Here is a 17,519-nt window from a genome sequence, read left to right as displayed (position 1 = left end):
CCATATCTGAGTCTTCCATTCTCTTTCATTGATCTCACTCCTCTTCTTGCCACTTTTCCTCTTTTCACGGAGGGAACTCAAGCAGAACACAGCGGGGTAATTTGATAGCTCATTATCTGCGATCTATTTAAAAATGGAACAAGGGGCATTTAGTGCAGGAGACGCCTTGGAGGTTCATGGCGTTGTGTAAAGAGCCCGCAAACTTCCGTGAAGAAGCAATCTCAATCACAGGATAAAAGCCTGGTGTGAAGAAGCCCTAAATCTTCAACAAATTGACTTTTAAAGTTGAGAAAGGTCTAATTACCAACCTGATCCTAGGGGTCAGGAAAGGAATTTCCTTACAGAAAGGAATTAGCTAGGCCCACCTTTCCCTTTATCCACCAACTCCTTAATACCCAGAAGGTAGAATCTCCTTTTTACTCCTTACTCCCTGCCCATAGTGGTGGGTGCCCCACACTTTGATATATCCATAATTCTTAAAGAAATATACACATGTGGGCTACACAAGTACCTGTGACCAACCAGGAAGTGGGGCTCTTTGGGTTCCCCTCATTCTGAAACAAAGTAAATATGGCCACGTTGACTCTATTTCTTCCTTTTTCTCCTAAAATCACTCTAAATCCACCCATTCCGCCCCTCACGTGGCCCAACCTGTGCCATCAAAACTCAAAGAACCCCCTGCCACGTATATCCTCCGAAGCCCTGCCTAACCATTGTCCTAGTGTCCTCCTTATTTGGCAAACTGTCATTTCTCACCTCCATCTTCCTCTGTCTTTATTATTGCTAGTAGAAATAGTCTGCTGTTCTAGTGTTAGGGGAGTTGGTTTACTAATCTAACCTTCTTTCTGTAGATGTTTATTGTAAAATAAAGCTGTTTTATTTCCTCATAATCTTTGTCACTGAGCTAATTTTCCCCATTTCGTTGGAATATAGTGCATGATGCATCTGATGAAGTGGACCATAGTCCATAAAAGCTTATGCCATAATAGATGTGTTAGTCTTAAGGGAGCCATAAGATGCTTTGTTGTTTTTGTAAAAGGTGGGCAGGAGAGGATCAAGGCTTATGGCTGAACCAGAGTTTAATTTTCTGGACTGCACATTTGTCATTTGAGTTGCAAAACCATGTGGAAGCTGGGCTTAGTCCCTGATGAAGAGCCCACTGGGAGGCTTTTTATATCATACCTGTGCATTTCCACACAGGGATTCAAAACCAATTAACTGTCCTAATATATTACATCTTAACCAAGTGTTTAAAAATTATCTAAATTTTACATATTGATTAAAAAAGCTAGATTGAAAGCCACATCCAGTTTCTTTAGCAAAACTTCATATGAGATAGCCATGTTGTCTTAAATTGGACAATGCTAAAGCTCACCTTACTCTGAGGAAGAGGATTTCTGTTGTTTATTCGGTCAGTCGCTTCCGACTCTTCGTGGCTTCATGGACCAGCCCACGCCAGAACTTCCTGTCGGCCGTTGCCACCCCCAGCTCCCCCAAGGTCGAGTCCGTCACCTCCAGAATATCATCCATCCATCTTGCCCTTGGTCGGCCCCTCTTCCTTTTGCCTTCCACTTTCCCTAGCATCAGCATCTTCTCCAGGGTGTCCTGTCTTGTCGTTATGTGGCCAAAGGACTTCAGTTTTGCCTTTAACTTCATTCCCTTAAGTGAGCAGTCTGGCTTTATTTCCTGGAGTATGGACTGGTTGGATCTTCTTGCAGTCCAAGGCACTCTCAGAATTTTCCTGCAGCACCACAGTTCAAAAGCATCTATCTTCTTTCGCTCAGCCTTCCTTATGGTCCAGCTCTCACAGCCATAGGTTACTACGGGGAATACCATTGTTTTATCTATGCAGACCTTGGTTGTCAGTGTGATGTCTCTGCTCTTAACTATTTTGTCAAGATTTGTCATTGCTGTCCTCCCAAGAAGTAAACATCTTCTGATTTCCTGGCTGCAGTCAGCGTCTGCAGTAATCTTTGTGCCTAGAAAGACAAAGTCTGTCACTGTCTCCATGTTTTCTCCCTCTATTTGCCAGTTCTCAATCAAGATGGTTGCCATAATCTTGGTTTTTTTGAGGTTTAACTGCAACCCAGCTTTTGCACTTTCTTCTTTCACCTTCGTCATAAGGTTCCTCAGCTTCTCCTTGCTTTCAGCCATCAAAGTGGTATCATCTGCATATCTGAGATTGTTAATGTTTCTTCCAGCGATTTTAACTCCAGCCTTGTCTTCATCAAGCCCAGCACGTCGCATGATGTGTTCTGCATACAGGTTGAATAGGTAGGGTGACAGTATACAACCCTGCCGTACTCCTTTCCCGATCTTAAACCAGTCCGTTGTTCTGTGGTCTGTTCTTACCGTTGCTACTTGGTCATTATACAGATTCCTCAGGAGGCAGACAAGATGACTTGGTATCCCCATACCACCAAGCACTTGCCACAATTTGTTATGATCCACACAGTCAAAGGCTTTAGAATAGTCAATAAAACAGAAATAGATGTTTTTCTGAAACTCCCTGGCTTTCTCCATTATCCAGCGGATATTGGCAATTTGGTCTCTAGTTCCTCTGCCTTTTCTAAACCCAGCTTGTACATCTGGCAATTCTCGTTCCATGAATTGCTGGAGTCTACCTTGCAAGATCTTGAGCATTACCTTACTGGCATGTGAAATAAGTGCCACTGTTTGATAGTTTGAATATTCTTTGGTGCTTCCCTTTTTTGGTATGGGGATATAAGTTGATTTTTTCCAATCTGTTGGCCATTCTTGTGTTTTCCAAATTTGCTGGCATATGGCAAGCATCACCTTGACAGCATCATCTTGCAAGATTTTAAACAGTTCAGCTGGGATACCGTTATCTCCTGCTGCCTTGTTATTAGCAATGCTTCTTAAGGCCCATTCAACCTCACTCTTCAGGATGTCTGGCTCTAGCTCACTGACCACACCATCAAATCTATCCCTGATATTATTAACCTTCCTATACAGATCTTCCGTATATTCTTGCCACCTTTTCTTGATCTCTTCTGCTTCTGTTAGGTCCTTGCCGTCTTTGTTTTTGATCATGCCCATTTTTGCCTGGAATTTACCTCTGATGTTTCTAATTTTCTGGAAGAGGTCTCTTGTCCTTCCTATTCTATTATCTTCTTCTGCTTCCGCACATTGCTTGTTTAAAAATAATTCCTTATCTCTTCTGGCTAACCTCTGGAATTTTGCATTTAATTGGGCATATCTCCCCCTATCACTGTTGCCTTTTGCTTTCCTTCTTTCTCGGGCTACTTCCAGTGTCTCAGCAGACAGCCATCTTGCCTTCTTGGTTTTCTTTTTCTTTGGGACGTTTTTTGTTGCCGCCACCTGAACAACGTTGCGAACTTCTGTCCATAGTTCTTCCAGGACCCTATCTACTAAATCTAGTCCCTTAAATCTATTCTTCACCTCCACTGCATATTCATTAGGAATATTGAGTTCTTGGTTCTAAGGGAAGCAAAAGCCGACTGTAGTCAAACGTGTACCCTGGATTTTAGGAAAGCTGATTTTAATAAACTCAGAACAATGATCAGTAAGGTCCCATGGCAAGCGACGCTAACAAGAAAAGGAGTCCAAGATGGGTGGGAGCTTTTAAAAAAGGAAATTCTCAAGGCACAATCACAAACAGTTCCAACAAGAAGAAAAAGTGGAAGACAACAGAAGAAGCCAATGTGGCTTCACAAAAAGCTTAGGGATGACCTGAAAACAAAAAAGGACACATATAGGAAGTGGAAAGAAGGCCAAGTAACAAAGGAAGAGTACAGGCAGATAGCACAGAGTTGCAGGGATGGCATCAGGAAGGCTAAATCTCAGAACGAGCTGAGGTTAGCGAGGGATGCTAAAAACAACAAAAAGGCTTTCTTCAGCTATGTGCATAGTAAAAGGCAGAGGAAAGAAATAGTTGTTCACCTATTCAATAAGGATGGCAAAACGATAACAGATGACAAAGAAAAGGCAGAGGTGCTCAATTCCTACTTTGGCTCAGTCTTCTCCCAAACACTGTGACCTTACTGATCATTGTTCTGAGTTTATGAAAATCAGCTTTCCTAAAATCCAGGGTACGCGTTTGACTACACTCGGCTTTTGCTTCCCTTAGAACCAAGAACTTAAGTACAACATGATCGATGCCATTTTCACCATCTTAGTCTATGTAAGTGTTTATGTAGACTAAGACGTGCCAAAATAAGGAACGCAAATGGCGGCGCCCATGGGCGCCGCCATTTGCGTACGCACGTTTTTTTTTTCTTTTAAATCAGCCGTGATAGGCCACGTAAACATTTACGTAGCCTATCACGGCTGACTGCAGGGATGCAAATGGCGGCGGCTACGTCTGCCGCCATTTGCATCCCTGCTAGCCAGCGGCCGGATGTCTGGCTGCTGGCGGAGCCGGCCGGCGGCTCCGCAGAATCCCAGTGGAGCAGAGCCGGCCAGCCAAAATTTCGGGGGGGAGGAACGGTGCACCTCCCCTCCCGCCAGAATTTCGGGGGGAGGGACGGAGCGCCTCCCCCCCCCACGAATGTCACCCTTCGAAAAGGTAAGTGACTTTCGTACATCCCTAGTATAAAGTCGTTTCTTAGGTTGTTGGAAGAGAGTGTTTGTTATGCACAGTGAGATGTCTTGGCAAAATTCTATCAGCCTTTGTCCTGCTTCATTTTGTTCTCCCAGACCATGCTTGCCTGTAAATCCAGGTGTCATTTGACTACCCACCTTATCATTCCAGTCTTCTGTAATGAAAATAACATCTTTTTTTGGCATACTATCCAGTAGGTGCTGCAGATCCTCATAGAACTGATCTACTTCTGCTTCTTCAGCATCTGTGGTTGGGGCGTATATTTGGATCACTGTGATGTTAAATGGCTTACCCTGAATTCGAATTGAGATCATTCTGTCATTTTTTGGATTGTATCCAAGCACTGCTTTAGCCACTTTATTATTAATTATGAAGGCTACTCCATTTCTTCTGTGGTCCTCTTGTCCACAGTAGTAGATCTGGTGGCCATTTGATGTGAAGTGGCCCATTCTAGTCCATTTCAGTTCACTGACACCCAAAATGTCTATATTTAATCTTGACATCTCCCCAATAACCACATCCAATTTGCCCTGGCTCATGGATCTTACATTCCAGGTTCCTATGATGTGTTGATCTTTAGAACATCGGATTTGTCGTTCACCACCAGTACCATCGGCTGCTAGCCATCCTTTCGGCTTTGAGCTAGCTGTGTCATCACATCTGGGGCTATTTGAACTTATCCTCTGTTCCTCCCCAGTAGCATTTTGACCATCTTCCGAGCTGGGAGTCCCATCTTCCGATGGTATACCGACATATCTCTGGTTGTACTGATCCATCATGGGCTGTTTTCACATGTCAAGCTTTTGAGCCTCTCTTGCACTATTTATATTGGCTTCTATGCATTGTTCATGAGGAAGATAAAGTGAATGGGAAACATCTGTAATTCAAATGATATCCTGACAAATACACAGTTTATATTCTCATGACATCTTATCATGATGTCATGATAAGACATCATGTCATGATAATGTCATGTCATGATAAGACATCATGTCATGATAATGCCACCCCAGGCATTTGGGGTGGGTTAGGGTATTTTAAAAAAAAAAAATTATGGTAAAATTTTATTGTTTTAAATTGTTTTATGGTGGGTTGTACATCGCCCAGAGTGGCTGGGTGACCAGTCAGATGGGCGATTAATAAATTAAATAAATAAATAAATTATCACAGCAAAAGCTGCTTCATGTCTCATGAGAAAGCAGGCTTGGGCTTTTCCAGTTTCATTTTAAGCTGGCTGTAAACTTTAATTAGCTGAATTGGTATATTAACTAAAAGTTTGTTTGTTTATTTATTTATTGCATTTATATCCCGCCTTTTTCCTCTTGCAAGGAACCCAAGGCAGCTTACATTATCATCCTCCTCTCCCTTTTATTCCCACAACAACAACCCTGTGAAGTGGGTTGGGCTGAGAGTCTGTGACTGGCCCAGAGTCACCCAGTGAGCTTCCATGGCCAAGTGGGGACTAGAACCCGGTTCTCCAGGCTCCCAGTCCGTCACTCTCACCACTATACTACACTGGCTCTCTTTCAAAGTTAAATTTGTGGCAGCCCATTTTAATTATTGGGGACGTGTGTTATGGGAACGCTTTATTTTCGGTGCCAGGTGAAGACCTTTTTATTTTCCCAGGCATTGTAGCATTTTAGCTTTCTAAACTTTTAGCTTTGCTGTTTTAAAAATCTGTATTTTAAACTCCTGCACTGCTGCTAGGTTTTATTGTGGTTGTATTGTTATATTGTGGTTTTAATGTTCTATATATTTTAAATTGTTTTATTGTGTGTTGTTTGATTTTAATTTTTGTGAACCGCCCAGAGAGCTTCGGCTATTGGGCAGTCTAGAAATGAAATAAATCATAGAATCATAGAATAGTAGGGTTGGAAGGGGCCTACAAGGCCATCGAGTCCAACCCCCTGCTCAATGCAGGAATCCAAGTCAGAGCATCCCTGACAAATGGCTGTCCAGCCTCATCTTGAAGGCCTCCAGTGTGGGAGAGCCCACCACCTCCCCAGGTAATTGGTTCCATTGTCGTATTGCTCTAACAGTCAGGAAGTTTTTCCTGATGTTCAGCCGGAATCTGGCTTCCTGTCACTTGAGCCCATTATTCCGTGTCCTGCACTCTGGGATGATCAAGAAGAGATCCTGGCCTTCTTCTCTGTGACAACCTTTCAAGTACTTGAAGAGTGCTATCATATCTCCCCTCAGTCTTCTCTTCTCAAGGCTAAACATGCCCAGTTCTTTCAGTCTCTCTTCATAGTGTAGCAGAAATCAGAGTCAGAGAGACCACGGAGTGAAGGAAAAAGAGATTCTTCTTTATTTAACGCGCGGGCTTGAGGCTGGAATCGTTTCCAAAGAGCCAGAAGCCCCGAATCACAGTAATACATGACTTTTATAGATATGACAGCAAGCAGTTTCCCCCTCCCCTTCTCTCACGGTTTCTAACTGCGAGGTCTATGAAAATGGGTAATAGGGCATGATTTGCAAAGAATGAGACCTTGATATGTATCCAAGCAATATGCAAGCCAAGCAGAGGACTGGAACATGATATGCCAGTGTCAGAGAGACCCAGTCCTGTCAATAATTTGGGGAATTTCCACATTGCTGTTTTTGCTATCTTATGCCAGCTCAGCAAGGACATTTCTGATTTTTTTACATGGCTGCTACATTCCCCCCTTTAATGCATAATTTTATTACAATTATAGCATTAAATTACACAAGAAGTTGGCAATGCATAACACAGGATTACTATAGCACTTTTACTGTATATCTTGCTGAGCTATTAAAGCATAGCGGGCAGCTGTTTTGGTGGCCGAGGCAGTAAACTGATATTTCAGGCAACGCATGAACCAGGGGATGCAGAAACACAACAGCATTCCTACCACTATTACTGGCAATATTAGAACGAACAATGCTTTTAGCCATCTGAGGTCTGGAAGCCAAGAGGTCAACCAATCGAGCCAATCATGTTTTCCTATTGTTATATCTGCTACTATATTACGCAGATTATTGATCTGCATATTTACAGCGTTGCTGTTATCAGTTAAATTAAAACAACAAAGCTTCTGGTGTGACTCACATCCCAGATGATGGAGAAGGAAAAGATAATCTATACCAGCTCTGTTTTCTAAGACGGCACCTCTTAGGTCACGTAATTCTTTATTTAATAATGACAGAGCTCGTGAGGTGGCATTTATGCTTTTGGCTAAGCCACAGGCTAACCTGTTAATCTCCAGACCATCAGCCAAGGCTAGGCCTGGCACTCCAACCAGAGATGCTGCTAATGCTAGTTTCTCTGAATCAGAGTACAGACTCACATGACTAGTACAGCTCTCAGTCAGCTGGAGTGCCCGGGGCTGTCGTTGGCAAATTTTCTCAGGCCATGGGGGAAGGACTGGTACCAGACGGCTAAGGCAACATGGGTGGTTATCAGACAAATTGGCAGGGATGAAAGACCAGGTACGGGAACCACAGGTCCACAACCATCCATGAGGCAGAAGTATATGTGCATAATTAAAGGATATGTTTTGAATTTCATTACAGTGGAAGGGGGGTCCAGGGATAGCTTTACATTTTCCAGAAGATTTTTGACAATTAATCATACGAGCACAAGTGGCATTTATACCAGCTACAATGGGAGTGCGTAAAGTAAATTCAGTAGGAGGCAGAGTTTTTGTAACTGCGCCCCAGTTTGCATTTTGGGAATAAGTCAAATTTATATGGTAATGGCTTAACATAGTATCATTTTGAATCTCATCGGGATGCCTACAAACAGGTATTAAACAGGAACTAATGAGTCTATTGGCTGGTATATCTTCTGGCAAACAAAAATGCTTTACTCCAGTGATATTAGCTAAGTGAAGCCAATAATTATCAGCAAACCTTAAGGGCATACTCCCCTCTCCCAAAGCAGGCCCCCCTTTTGCGCACAATACTGAGGAGGTGCAACTTATCACTACTAACATCGCAACATACATGTTTAATCTTCTTTGGGATCTGACCGTACGCAGGGCAGCCATTTACCCGGCAAGCTGCAGTAAGGTCTAGTCCCGCTCTTCAGTTCTCCAGCTGCAGGTCTGACCGTACGCAGGGGGAACAATTTCCTGGTTTGTCCCCAGTAAGGTCTAGCCTGAGTCTTCTTTTACTGCTTTTTCTTTTTCAGTACAACTTTTAAAGGATTGTCAGGATTTCTGTTTGCAATCCACTCCCCCCCTTTTGCTTTCTTGACTCGCATCCAATGTATCCAAGGTTTAACTCCAGCTACTTTTACAGCTGTAGGGGTGGAAAGTATAACAGTATTTGGTCCTTTCCATCTGGGAGTTAAAGGGTCATTTTTCCAATCTTTGACCCACACTTCGTCTCCCGGCTGGAAAGGATGGATTTCAGTAATAGGAATTGGGGGTCTATTTTCCAAAATATACCGACGCTGGGCTTGAAGAACTTTGCCCAGTGCCTGAACCTCTTGGGTTAAACTAACATTGGCCAATTCTTGCAGGTCTCCCTTTAATCCTACTAAAATTTGGGGAGGCCTGCCATACATTAATTCAAAGGGAGACAGACCAGTAGTTTTGTGTGGAGTGCATCGAATTCTGAACAGAGCTAAGGGCAGCATCTCTATCCATTTTCGCTGAGTTTCCTGACACAGCTTGGCTAAGTGGGTCTTGAGGGTCCGATTCATCCTTTCCACTTGTCCAGAACTTTGCGGACGGTACGCACAATGAAGCTTCCACTGAATGCCTAATAAATGGTTAACTCCTTGCAACACCTGGTCAACAAATGCAGGGCCATTATCGGATCCAATAAATAGGGGTAATCCGTGTCTCGGAATTAGGTCTTTCATTAAGGCTTTTATAACTTCACGTGCTTTCTCAGTTCGGGTAGGATAGGCTTCTACCCATCCTGTGTAAGTGCACACAAAAACTAGTAGATAACGATAATGGCCTACCCTAGGCATTTCAGTAAAGTCAACAACTAGGGCCTCAAAAGGAAGAGTGCCAAGTTGCTGAATGCCGGGAGGGGGTTTCTTCCCTTGTCTGGGGTTATTTCTGGAGCATTCTACGCATCGCATAGATGCTAAATTGGCATAACTGTGTAGTCCATTGATGTAGACCTGCTTTTGTAGTAGTGCTGCCAGGGCACTTTTTCCCAGATGGGTAGCTTTATGTGCAGTCTGGACAATGCTCCAAGCTAGCCATTGTGGCACATAGATTCGTCCATCTGGCAGTTCCCACCACTTCTGGGCTATTTTCTTAGCTTGCAGGGTCTCAACAGCCATTTGATCCTCTTCTGGAGTGTAGGTTGGACGCACATCTGTCAAGTTAACTTGGAACAACGGGGCTTCCGAGATGGTCATCTCAATTTTTTCTCTATTTGCTCATCTCTGAGGGCAACTTGCTTGGCTACGTGATCTGCCCATCGATTGCCTTCTGCCACCTCACTTGTTCCCTTTTGATGCCCTCGGCAATGTATTACTGCCACACGTTTGGGGTGCCATACGACATCTAATAGAGCCGATATTTCTGTTATATTTTTGATACCTTGTCCGGTGGAGTTTATTAATCCTTTCTCACGGTACAATGCTCCATGGGCATGGAGGGTGGTGAAAGCATACTTAGAGTCCGTATAAATATTGACCGTGAGTCCAGCAGCCAACGTCAGGGCTCGAATTAGGGCAATTAATTCTGCCTTTTGGGCTGAAGTTCCCACAGACAGAGGATTGGCCTCGATAACCTTGTCTTTAGTTACTACTGCATAGCCGGCGTATCTTTTCCCATCTCGGACAAAACTGCTTCCATCAGTAAAGTAGGTGACGTCTGGGTGAGGCCAGGGGCTATCACGCAAGTCTGGACGACTGGAATAAACTTCATCCATAGTTTTGATGCAATCGTGCTCAGGCTGACCTCCTGGTTCTATTGGCAGCAGCGTGGCCGGATTTAAGTTGGATGACACCTCTAACTTGATACGTGGATTTTCACAGAGCAGAGCTTGGTACTTGGTCATGCGCTCGTTGGTGAACCAGTAATTTCCTTTATACTCCATTAGCGTGAGTACTGCATGTGGAACCCGGACGGTTAGTTCTTGTCCCATTGACAACTTATCTGCCTCTTTAACCAGGAGGGCGGTTGCGGCAATGGCTCTCAGGCAAGCTGGCCAGCCTTTGGCAACTACATCCAACTGCTTGGATAAATATGCAACAGGTCTCTGCCATGATCCAAGTTGCTGTGTCAGCACCCCTACAGCTACATTGTCTCGTTCATGGACATACAACAGGAAAGGCTTAGCCACATCAGGAAGTCCTAGAGCAGGCGCTTGGAGTAATGCTTTCTTAATATCTATGAAAGCTTGTTTTTGTGGCTCTCCCCACTGAAACGGATCTGCCTCTGAACCTTTGGTAGCTTCATACAGAGGCTTACTCATTACAGCAAAGTTGGGAATCCAGATTCTACAAAACCCTGCAGCCCCAAGGAACTCCCGCACCTGCTTCCTAGTAGTTGGCTCTGGCAGGGCACACACAGTCTCTTTCCGTTCAGGACCCAATTCTCGCTGATGTTGAGATACTATGAACCCTAGATATCGTACCTGGGTTTTACAAAGTTGTGCCTTTTTCCGGGATACTTTATATCCTCGTTCCCACAGAAGTTGCAACAGTTCTTGGGTGCTTTGCCAGCATTCGAGTCTTGATGCTGCTGCTAAGAGCAAATCATCAACGTACTGCAACAGAACTCTTTTCCCGGGTTCGGAATGAAAATTTTGGAGGTCTTGACTTAGGGCTGTCCCAAATAATGTGGGGGAGTTTTTGAAACCTTGGGGAAGACGGCCCCAGGTCAGTTGGGTCTTCCTCCCAGTCATGTGATCTTCCCGTTGAAAGGCGAAAATAGCTTGGCTCTTAGGTGCCAGTCGGATACAAAAAAAGGCATCTTTTAAGTCTAAGGTAGTAAAGTGAGTTGCTTCAGATGGAATCAATCCCAATAAGACATAAGGGTTCGGGACCACCGGATGTATCGTCACTGTTGCTTGGTTGACCAGTCTGAGATCTTGTACTGGACAGTAATCTTCTGTGCTGCCGGGTTTCTTGACTGGCAGAAGGGGGGTATTCCATGGAGACTGACATTCTCGAAGGATACCATATTGTAACAGACGGTTTAGGTGCTTCTGAATTCCTAGCACTGCTCGGCGCGGCAGTGGATACTGACGTACGTGCACTGGTATTGCTCCTGGTTTTAATTCAACTACAACAGGGGGCACACATCTTGCCATTCCTGGTGGATTATCTTCAGCCCACACTCCAGGCACATGGAAAGCCTGCCATGGCTCTTCATCAAGTACTGGCATGGTCCAATGTAGCCTCCACTCTTCTTCCTGTGGATATGTGAGTGACAGGAGCTGACCTTCTTGGGGCCTGCGGAAGGCGACAGCTGTTGTTCCATCTTCTTCAAAGGATATTTGGGCCCTCAGCTTTGACAACAAATCACGTCCCAACAATGGCATAGGGCATTCAGGTAAATATAAAAACTGATGTTCTACTATGTGGCTTCCAAGCCGACAAGTCCTTTGCTGCAACAAATGCTTTTCTTCTACTGCACCAGTTGCCCCAATCACCCGCACTTTTTGATGGGTGAGGGGAGCAACGGGGTAGGTCACCACTGATGACGCTGCTCCAGTGTCAATCATAAAATCTGTGACCTTACTGATCATTGTATGTACAACATGGTCGCTTTCCCCCAGAGTTCCTGTAACTGCTACTTTATCCACTAAGTCATCTCTGTTGGTTAGGATCAAGTCAAGGATAGCCGATCCTCTAGTTCCTTCCTCTACTTTCTGTAGGAGGAAGTTATCTGCCACACAAGTCAGGAATTTCCTGGAGGGGCCATGTTTTGCAGAATTTGTCTCCCAACAAATATCGGAGAAATTGAAGTCCCCCATTATTACTACATCATGCTTCCTTAAAACATTGGCTATTTGCTTTTCAAAAGTTTCATCCTTGTCTTCTCCTTGATTGGGTGGCCGGTAGTAGACTCCGACCACCAGGTTCCTTTTATTCTTTGCTCCATTTATTTCAACCCAGATGCTCTCGATGAGGCTACCAAGCTCATCCTCCTGTATTTCTGTGCAGAGATATGTATTTTTCACATACAGTGCAACCCCACCTCCCTTTCTGTTCCTCCTGTTCTTTTTGAACAAGTTATATCCTTGAATTGCTGTATTCCAGTCATGAGAGTCATCCCACCAAGTCTCAGTTATACCTATCAGGTCATAATTTCCCTCTTGTATTAAGAGTTCAAGTTCGTTCTGTTTGTTTCCCATACTCTGGGCATTAGTATATAGACATCGAAGACCATGTGCTTCATAGTCTGGCTTTCTTCCTACATGTGTCTGAAGACTATTATTGGGCGCTATCAGAGCTATTCTCTCCATTGCAGTGCATGCGCCTATGTCCATTGTTACCCCCAACATTACATCTCCCTTCCCTGTAGGATTCAGTTTAAAGCCCTCCTGATGAAGTTCTTCATGCTGTGGCCAAACACATTCTTCCCATCCTTTGTGAGGTGCAACCCATCCCTAGCCAACAGCCCATCTTCCAGGAAGTATAGCCCGTGGTCCCAGAATCCAAATCTCTCTCGTCGGCACCACCTTCGTAGCCAGTCATTCACCCGGAGTATTTTTCGTTCTCTTTCTATCCCTCTTCTAACTACTGGAAGGATGGATGAGAAAACTATCTGGGCCACAAAGTTCTTGAGTTTCCTTCCCAAAGCTTCAAAGTCTGACGTGATCTCTTCGTAACTCCGCTTGGCGGTATCATTTGTTCCCACATGGATGAGAAGAAAGGGATACCTGTCAGTGGGCTTTATGAGTGCAGGCAACCTTTCAGTCACGTCTCTAATCTGTCCTCCCGGGAGACAACATACCTGGCGAGTCCATGGGTCTTCGCGACATACTTGGGCCTCGATCCCACGCAGCAAGGAGTCTCCCGCTACTACCACTCTTCTCTTCTTCTTCTTGTAGGCCTGGGTTTCATCGCCTCTGTTTGACTGACCTTTAGCCTCTTGCTCACTATCATGCATTCTCAAGAATCCCCTGTGATTCTTCCTCTGCAGGCTGTCCTCCAGTCTCATCCGCAAGTACCTGGAATCGGTTCCACAGCTCCACTGCTTCCACTGGTGCAGAGTGGCATCTAGTTCTTCTTCTCCTAACTGACACCCTTTTCCAAGGAGTATCCTCTATTCCATTTTTCTTCACCTCAGCATTTCCCACTGCCTCATCTTGCTGTTGCTCTTCAAGCTTCTGGTCTGCCCTTTGCTGCTGTAGTTCCCCCATTCTGTCCAAGAACTCTTCGTGTTCTCTTATTCCCTGGAGGGTCGACAGTCGCCGCTCCAGTCCACTTACTTTTTCCTCCAGCAGCGTGATCAACTTGCACTTGTTGCAGGTGTAGGCCATGTTGTTCTCAGGCAAGAAAACAAACATTGCACACACCTTGCAGGTCACCACCACTGGAGAGTCTTGGCCTTCCATAGCCTCTTTTCCCTTTTTGTGTCTAGCTTTGTGATTGTTCTAGACTAGCCTGTGCCTGCTCCTCTACTCAGTAGAGGTTAAAAGCAGAGTCCCACTGGTGTGAAAGTGTGTGTTACAAGACAAATAAATGGAAAAAAGTTAGTTAAAATAAAAAATAAAAATAATTAAAAAAAATGTTAGGGGCCTCCCCCTTGACCTCCCCTGCTGAACTCCCCTGGCCAACTCCTGTTTGCTCCCCCTGGTCGCTCGCTCTCTGGGAGCTTGCCTGCTTCTGTAGTCCCTGGACCAGCTGGAGCAGCTTGCTCCGCTCTGCTCTGCTCAGCTGGGAGGCAGAAAACAGACTGAAGCTTCCCGCCCAGTCAGCTGCTGGGAGTACTCAGGCCACACCCCTCCAATTCAGTTGGAGCTCTCAGAAGCACCTTGTGAGCTCACAGCCAATCAGAAGGATAAAGGGCAGCCCCCTGGGCTTCCTGCAACCCACTTACCTCTTAGCCTCTGTCTCCTTTGTCTCCTTTGTCTCTTCAACCACTGCAACTCCCCTGGCCAACTCCTGTTTACTCCCCCTGTTCGCTCGCTCTGTTCGCTCGCTCTCTGGGAGCTTGCCTGCTTCTGTAGTCCCTGGACCAGCTGGAGCAGCTTGCTCTGCTCTGCTCTGCTCAGCTGGGAGGCGGGAAACAGACTGAAATCTTACATCACATGTTTTCAACCTCAAACGTCAAGAAATGGTAAATGATCTTTTTAACAAGAACACATTACTGGTACTGCGATGGCACTGGGGAAACGTTTTGGGGGTTGGGGAGTCATTAGCATTAGCATCCTGAGCCTGGAATAGATTGCATTTTCTCCCCACCCATCAGCACTCTCTTTCTCTCCAATGTGTTCCCTGTGCAGGTGGCAGTATCACACAGAGGAAGACCTTGACGGCTCCTCTCACTGGGGCAGATTAACAAGTTACAGTGGAGGAGGGTATTACATAGATCTCAAAATGACCCGGGAGGATAGTGCTGAAGCTCTGCAAGTCTTGAAAGAAAACTTGTGGTTGGATCGGGGAACTCGCGTGGTTTTTATTGACTTTTCTGTGTATAATGCCAACATCAATCTCTTCTGTGTGCTCAGGTAGGTGACATCTCAACTGGCAATTCTAGCTGTTCTCCCTTCTTCTGTCCATTTCTGTTAAATATCTTTTGCCATTTTGCTGTTCTTTTACTTCTCCTTTCCAGCCATATGTAGCATTTTAATGAAATCATTTAAACCAGTGCCATAATCAAAAGTTCCAGTCCTAAACAGCCCACTAAGGTCCATAACATTTACTCATTAGCAAACATGTGTAGGATTACAGCCTAATAAGAACATAAGAAGAGCCCTGCTGGATCAGACCAAGAGTCCATCTCATCCAGCATTCAGTTCACACAGTGGCCAACCAGCTGCGCACAGGAAACCCACAAGCAGGACATGAGTGCAACAGCACCCTCCCACCCATGTTCCTTAGCGACTGGTGTAGATAGGCATACTGCTTCTGATACTGGAGGTAGCATATAGCCATCAGGAGTAGCAGCCATTAATAGCCTTGTCCTCTGTGAATTTGTTTATGGCCAAATTGGTGGCCATAACTACATCTTGTAGTACCAAATTCCATAGTTAAACTATGCACTGTCTGAAAAAGTACTTATTTATTTTTTATTTATTTTATTTAAAACATTTCTATCCTGCCCTACATCATTAAGATCTCAGGGTGGCGTATAGAAAAAATCAATTTAAAAAGTATAAAAAATAAATAATGTTAACACCTAAAAACATATTAAATTATTAAACAAACTAATACCAGTTAAAATCTAAAACAGTGCAACAGTTAAAACAATGTGCTAGGGAATGCATTTAGCCCTCAAAGCCTTTGGTAAAAAGCCATGTTTTTACTTGGCGCCAAAACAAGACAAATATCTGTGCCAGTAGGGCCTCCAAGGGGAGGCCATTCCACAACCGGGGTGCCACAGCATAGAAGGCCCTCTCCCATGTCCCACCATAGTGTATGTCTCGTACTGGTGGAACGCAGAGGAGGGCCCCTCCAACAGATCTCAGTCCTCAGGCAGGCATATATAGGGAGAGGCACTCCCTCAAATATCAAGGTCCCAAGCCACTTAGGGCTTTAAATATCATCACCAAAACCCTGAATTACGACCAGAAGCATATTGGCAGCCAGTGCAATTCCTTTAAAACCGGTGTTATATGGTTTTTATGAGGTGTTCCAGTCAGCAGTCTAGCTGCTGCATTTTTCACTAGCTGCAACTTCCAAGTCATCTTCAGGGGCAGCCCCATGTAAAGTGCATTGCAGTAGTCTAATCGGGAAGTTACCAGCGCATGTACTACTGTGGCTAGGTTATCCCTGTCCCGGAAAGGCCATAGCTGGTGGATCAGCGGAAGCTGGCCCCAAGATCTCCAGGCCACGGAGTCCACCTGGGGCTCCAGTGACAGGGATGGTTCTAGGAGTACTCCCAAGCTATGCACCTGCTCCTTCAGGGGGAGTGCAACCCCATCCAGGACAGGTCACCTACCCAATTCCCAGATTTGGGAACCATCAATCCACAGAGCTTCCATCTTGCCAGGATTTAGCTTCAGTTTATTGGCCCTCATCCAGCCCATTATAGCCTCTAGGCACTGGTCCAGCACCTTCACTGCCTCATCCGACTCCAACAACAAGGAGAAATAGAGCTGAGTATCATCAGCGTACTGGTGACACCCCACCCCAAAACTCCTAATGACCTCTCCCAACAGCTTCATATAGATGTTGAACAGCATGGAGGATAGAATAGAATCCTGTGGCACCCCACAGCTTAATAGCCATGGGGTAGAACAGGAATCCCCCAATACCACTCTCTGGAATCGTCCCTGCAGGTAGGAATGGAACCACTGTAGCACAGTGCCCCCAACTCCCATCCTGCAGAGCTGATCCAGTAAGACACCTTGATCTTGAAAGATCCAGGAAGATCAACAGGGTAGTACTCCCCTGTCTTTCATCTGGGGTAGGTCGTCAGTCAGAGCAACCAAGGCCGTTTCAGTGCCGTACCCTGGCCTGAAACCAGACTGAAATGGGTCCAGAAAATCAGTTTCCTCCAAGAACATCTGAAGCTGCCCAGCCACCACACGCTCAAGCACCTTGCCCAAAAGGGGATATTGGCAATGGGGTGAGATAGTTCTCACACACCTCTAGGTCTAGGGAGGGCCTCTTCAGGAGAGGGTGCACTACAGCCTCTTTCAAGGCAGCAGGAACCACCCCCTGACAGAGCGAAGCATTTACCACTCCCTGGACCCACCCAGCCAATCCACCCCTGCTAGATCGTATAAGCCAAGATGGGCAAGGGTCGAGCTTACATGTGGTGGGCCGGACTGATTCATACACGTTCTCCACATCATCAGGCTCCAACAACTGAAACCTGTC

General features: G+C 45.2%; 1 protein-coding gene across 5 annotated transcripts in view; it reads left to right on the top strand.

Moving 5' to 3' along the window:
• PKD2L1 (polycystin 2 like 1, transient receptor potential cation channel) overlaps positions 1–17,519 on the top strand; it is a 124,618-nt gene that overhangs the window by 65,367 nt on the left and 41,732 nt on the right. For 3 of the 5 annotated variants that reach the window (XM_084845140.1, XM_084845141.1, XM_084845142.1), the window contains one exon: positions 14,978–15,202. The exons of the other annotated variants lie outside the window; for them this stretch is intronic. In XM_084845140.1, coding sequence (XP_084701266.1) covers positions 14,978–15,202 — 225 coding nt within the window. The remainder of the gene's footprint in view (positions 1–14,977; positions 15,203–17,519) is intronic. 5 annotated transcript variants of the gene reach the window in all.

Source organism: Heloderma suspectum, chromosome 3 (assembly GCF_057233095.1).
Source record: "Heloderma suspectum isolate Gila_16-S chromosome 3, 16-S_ref, whole genome shotgun sequence".
NCBI lineage: Eukaryota > Metazoa > Chordata > Lepidosauria > Squamata > Helodermatidae > Heloderma > Heloderma suspectum.
Note: the sequence above shows the minus strand (reverse complement) of the source record. Positions and strands in the feature narration are given on the sequence as shown.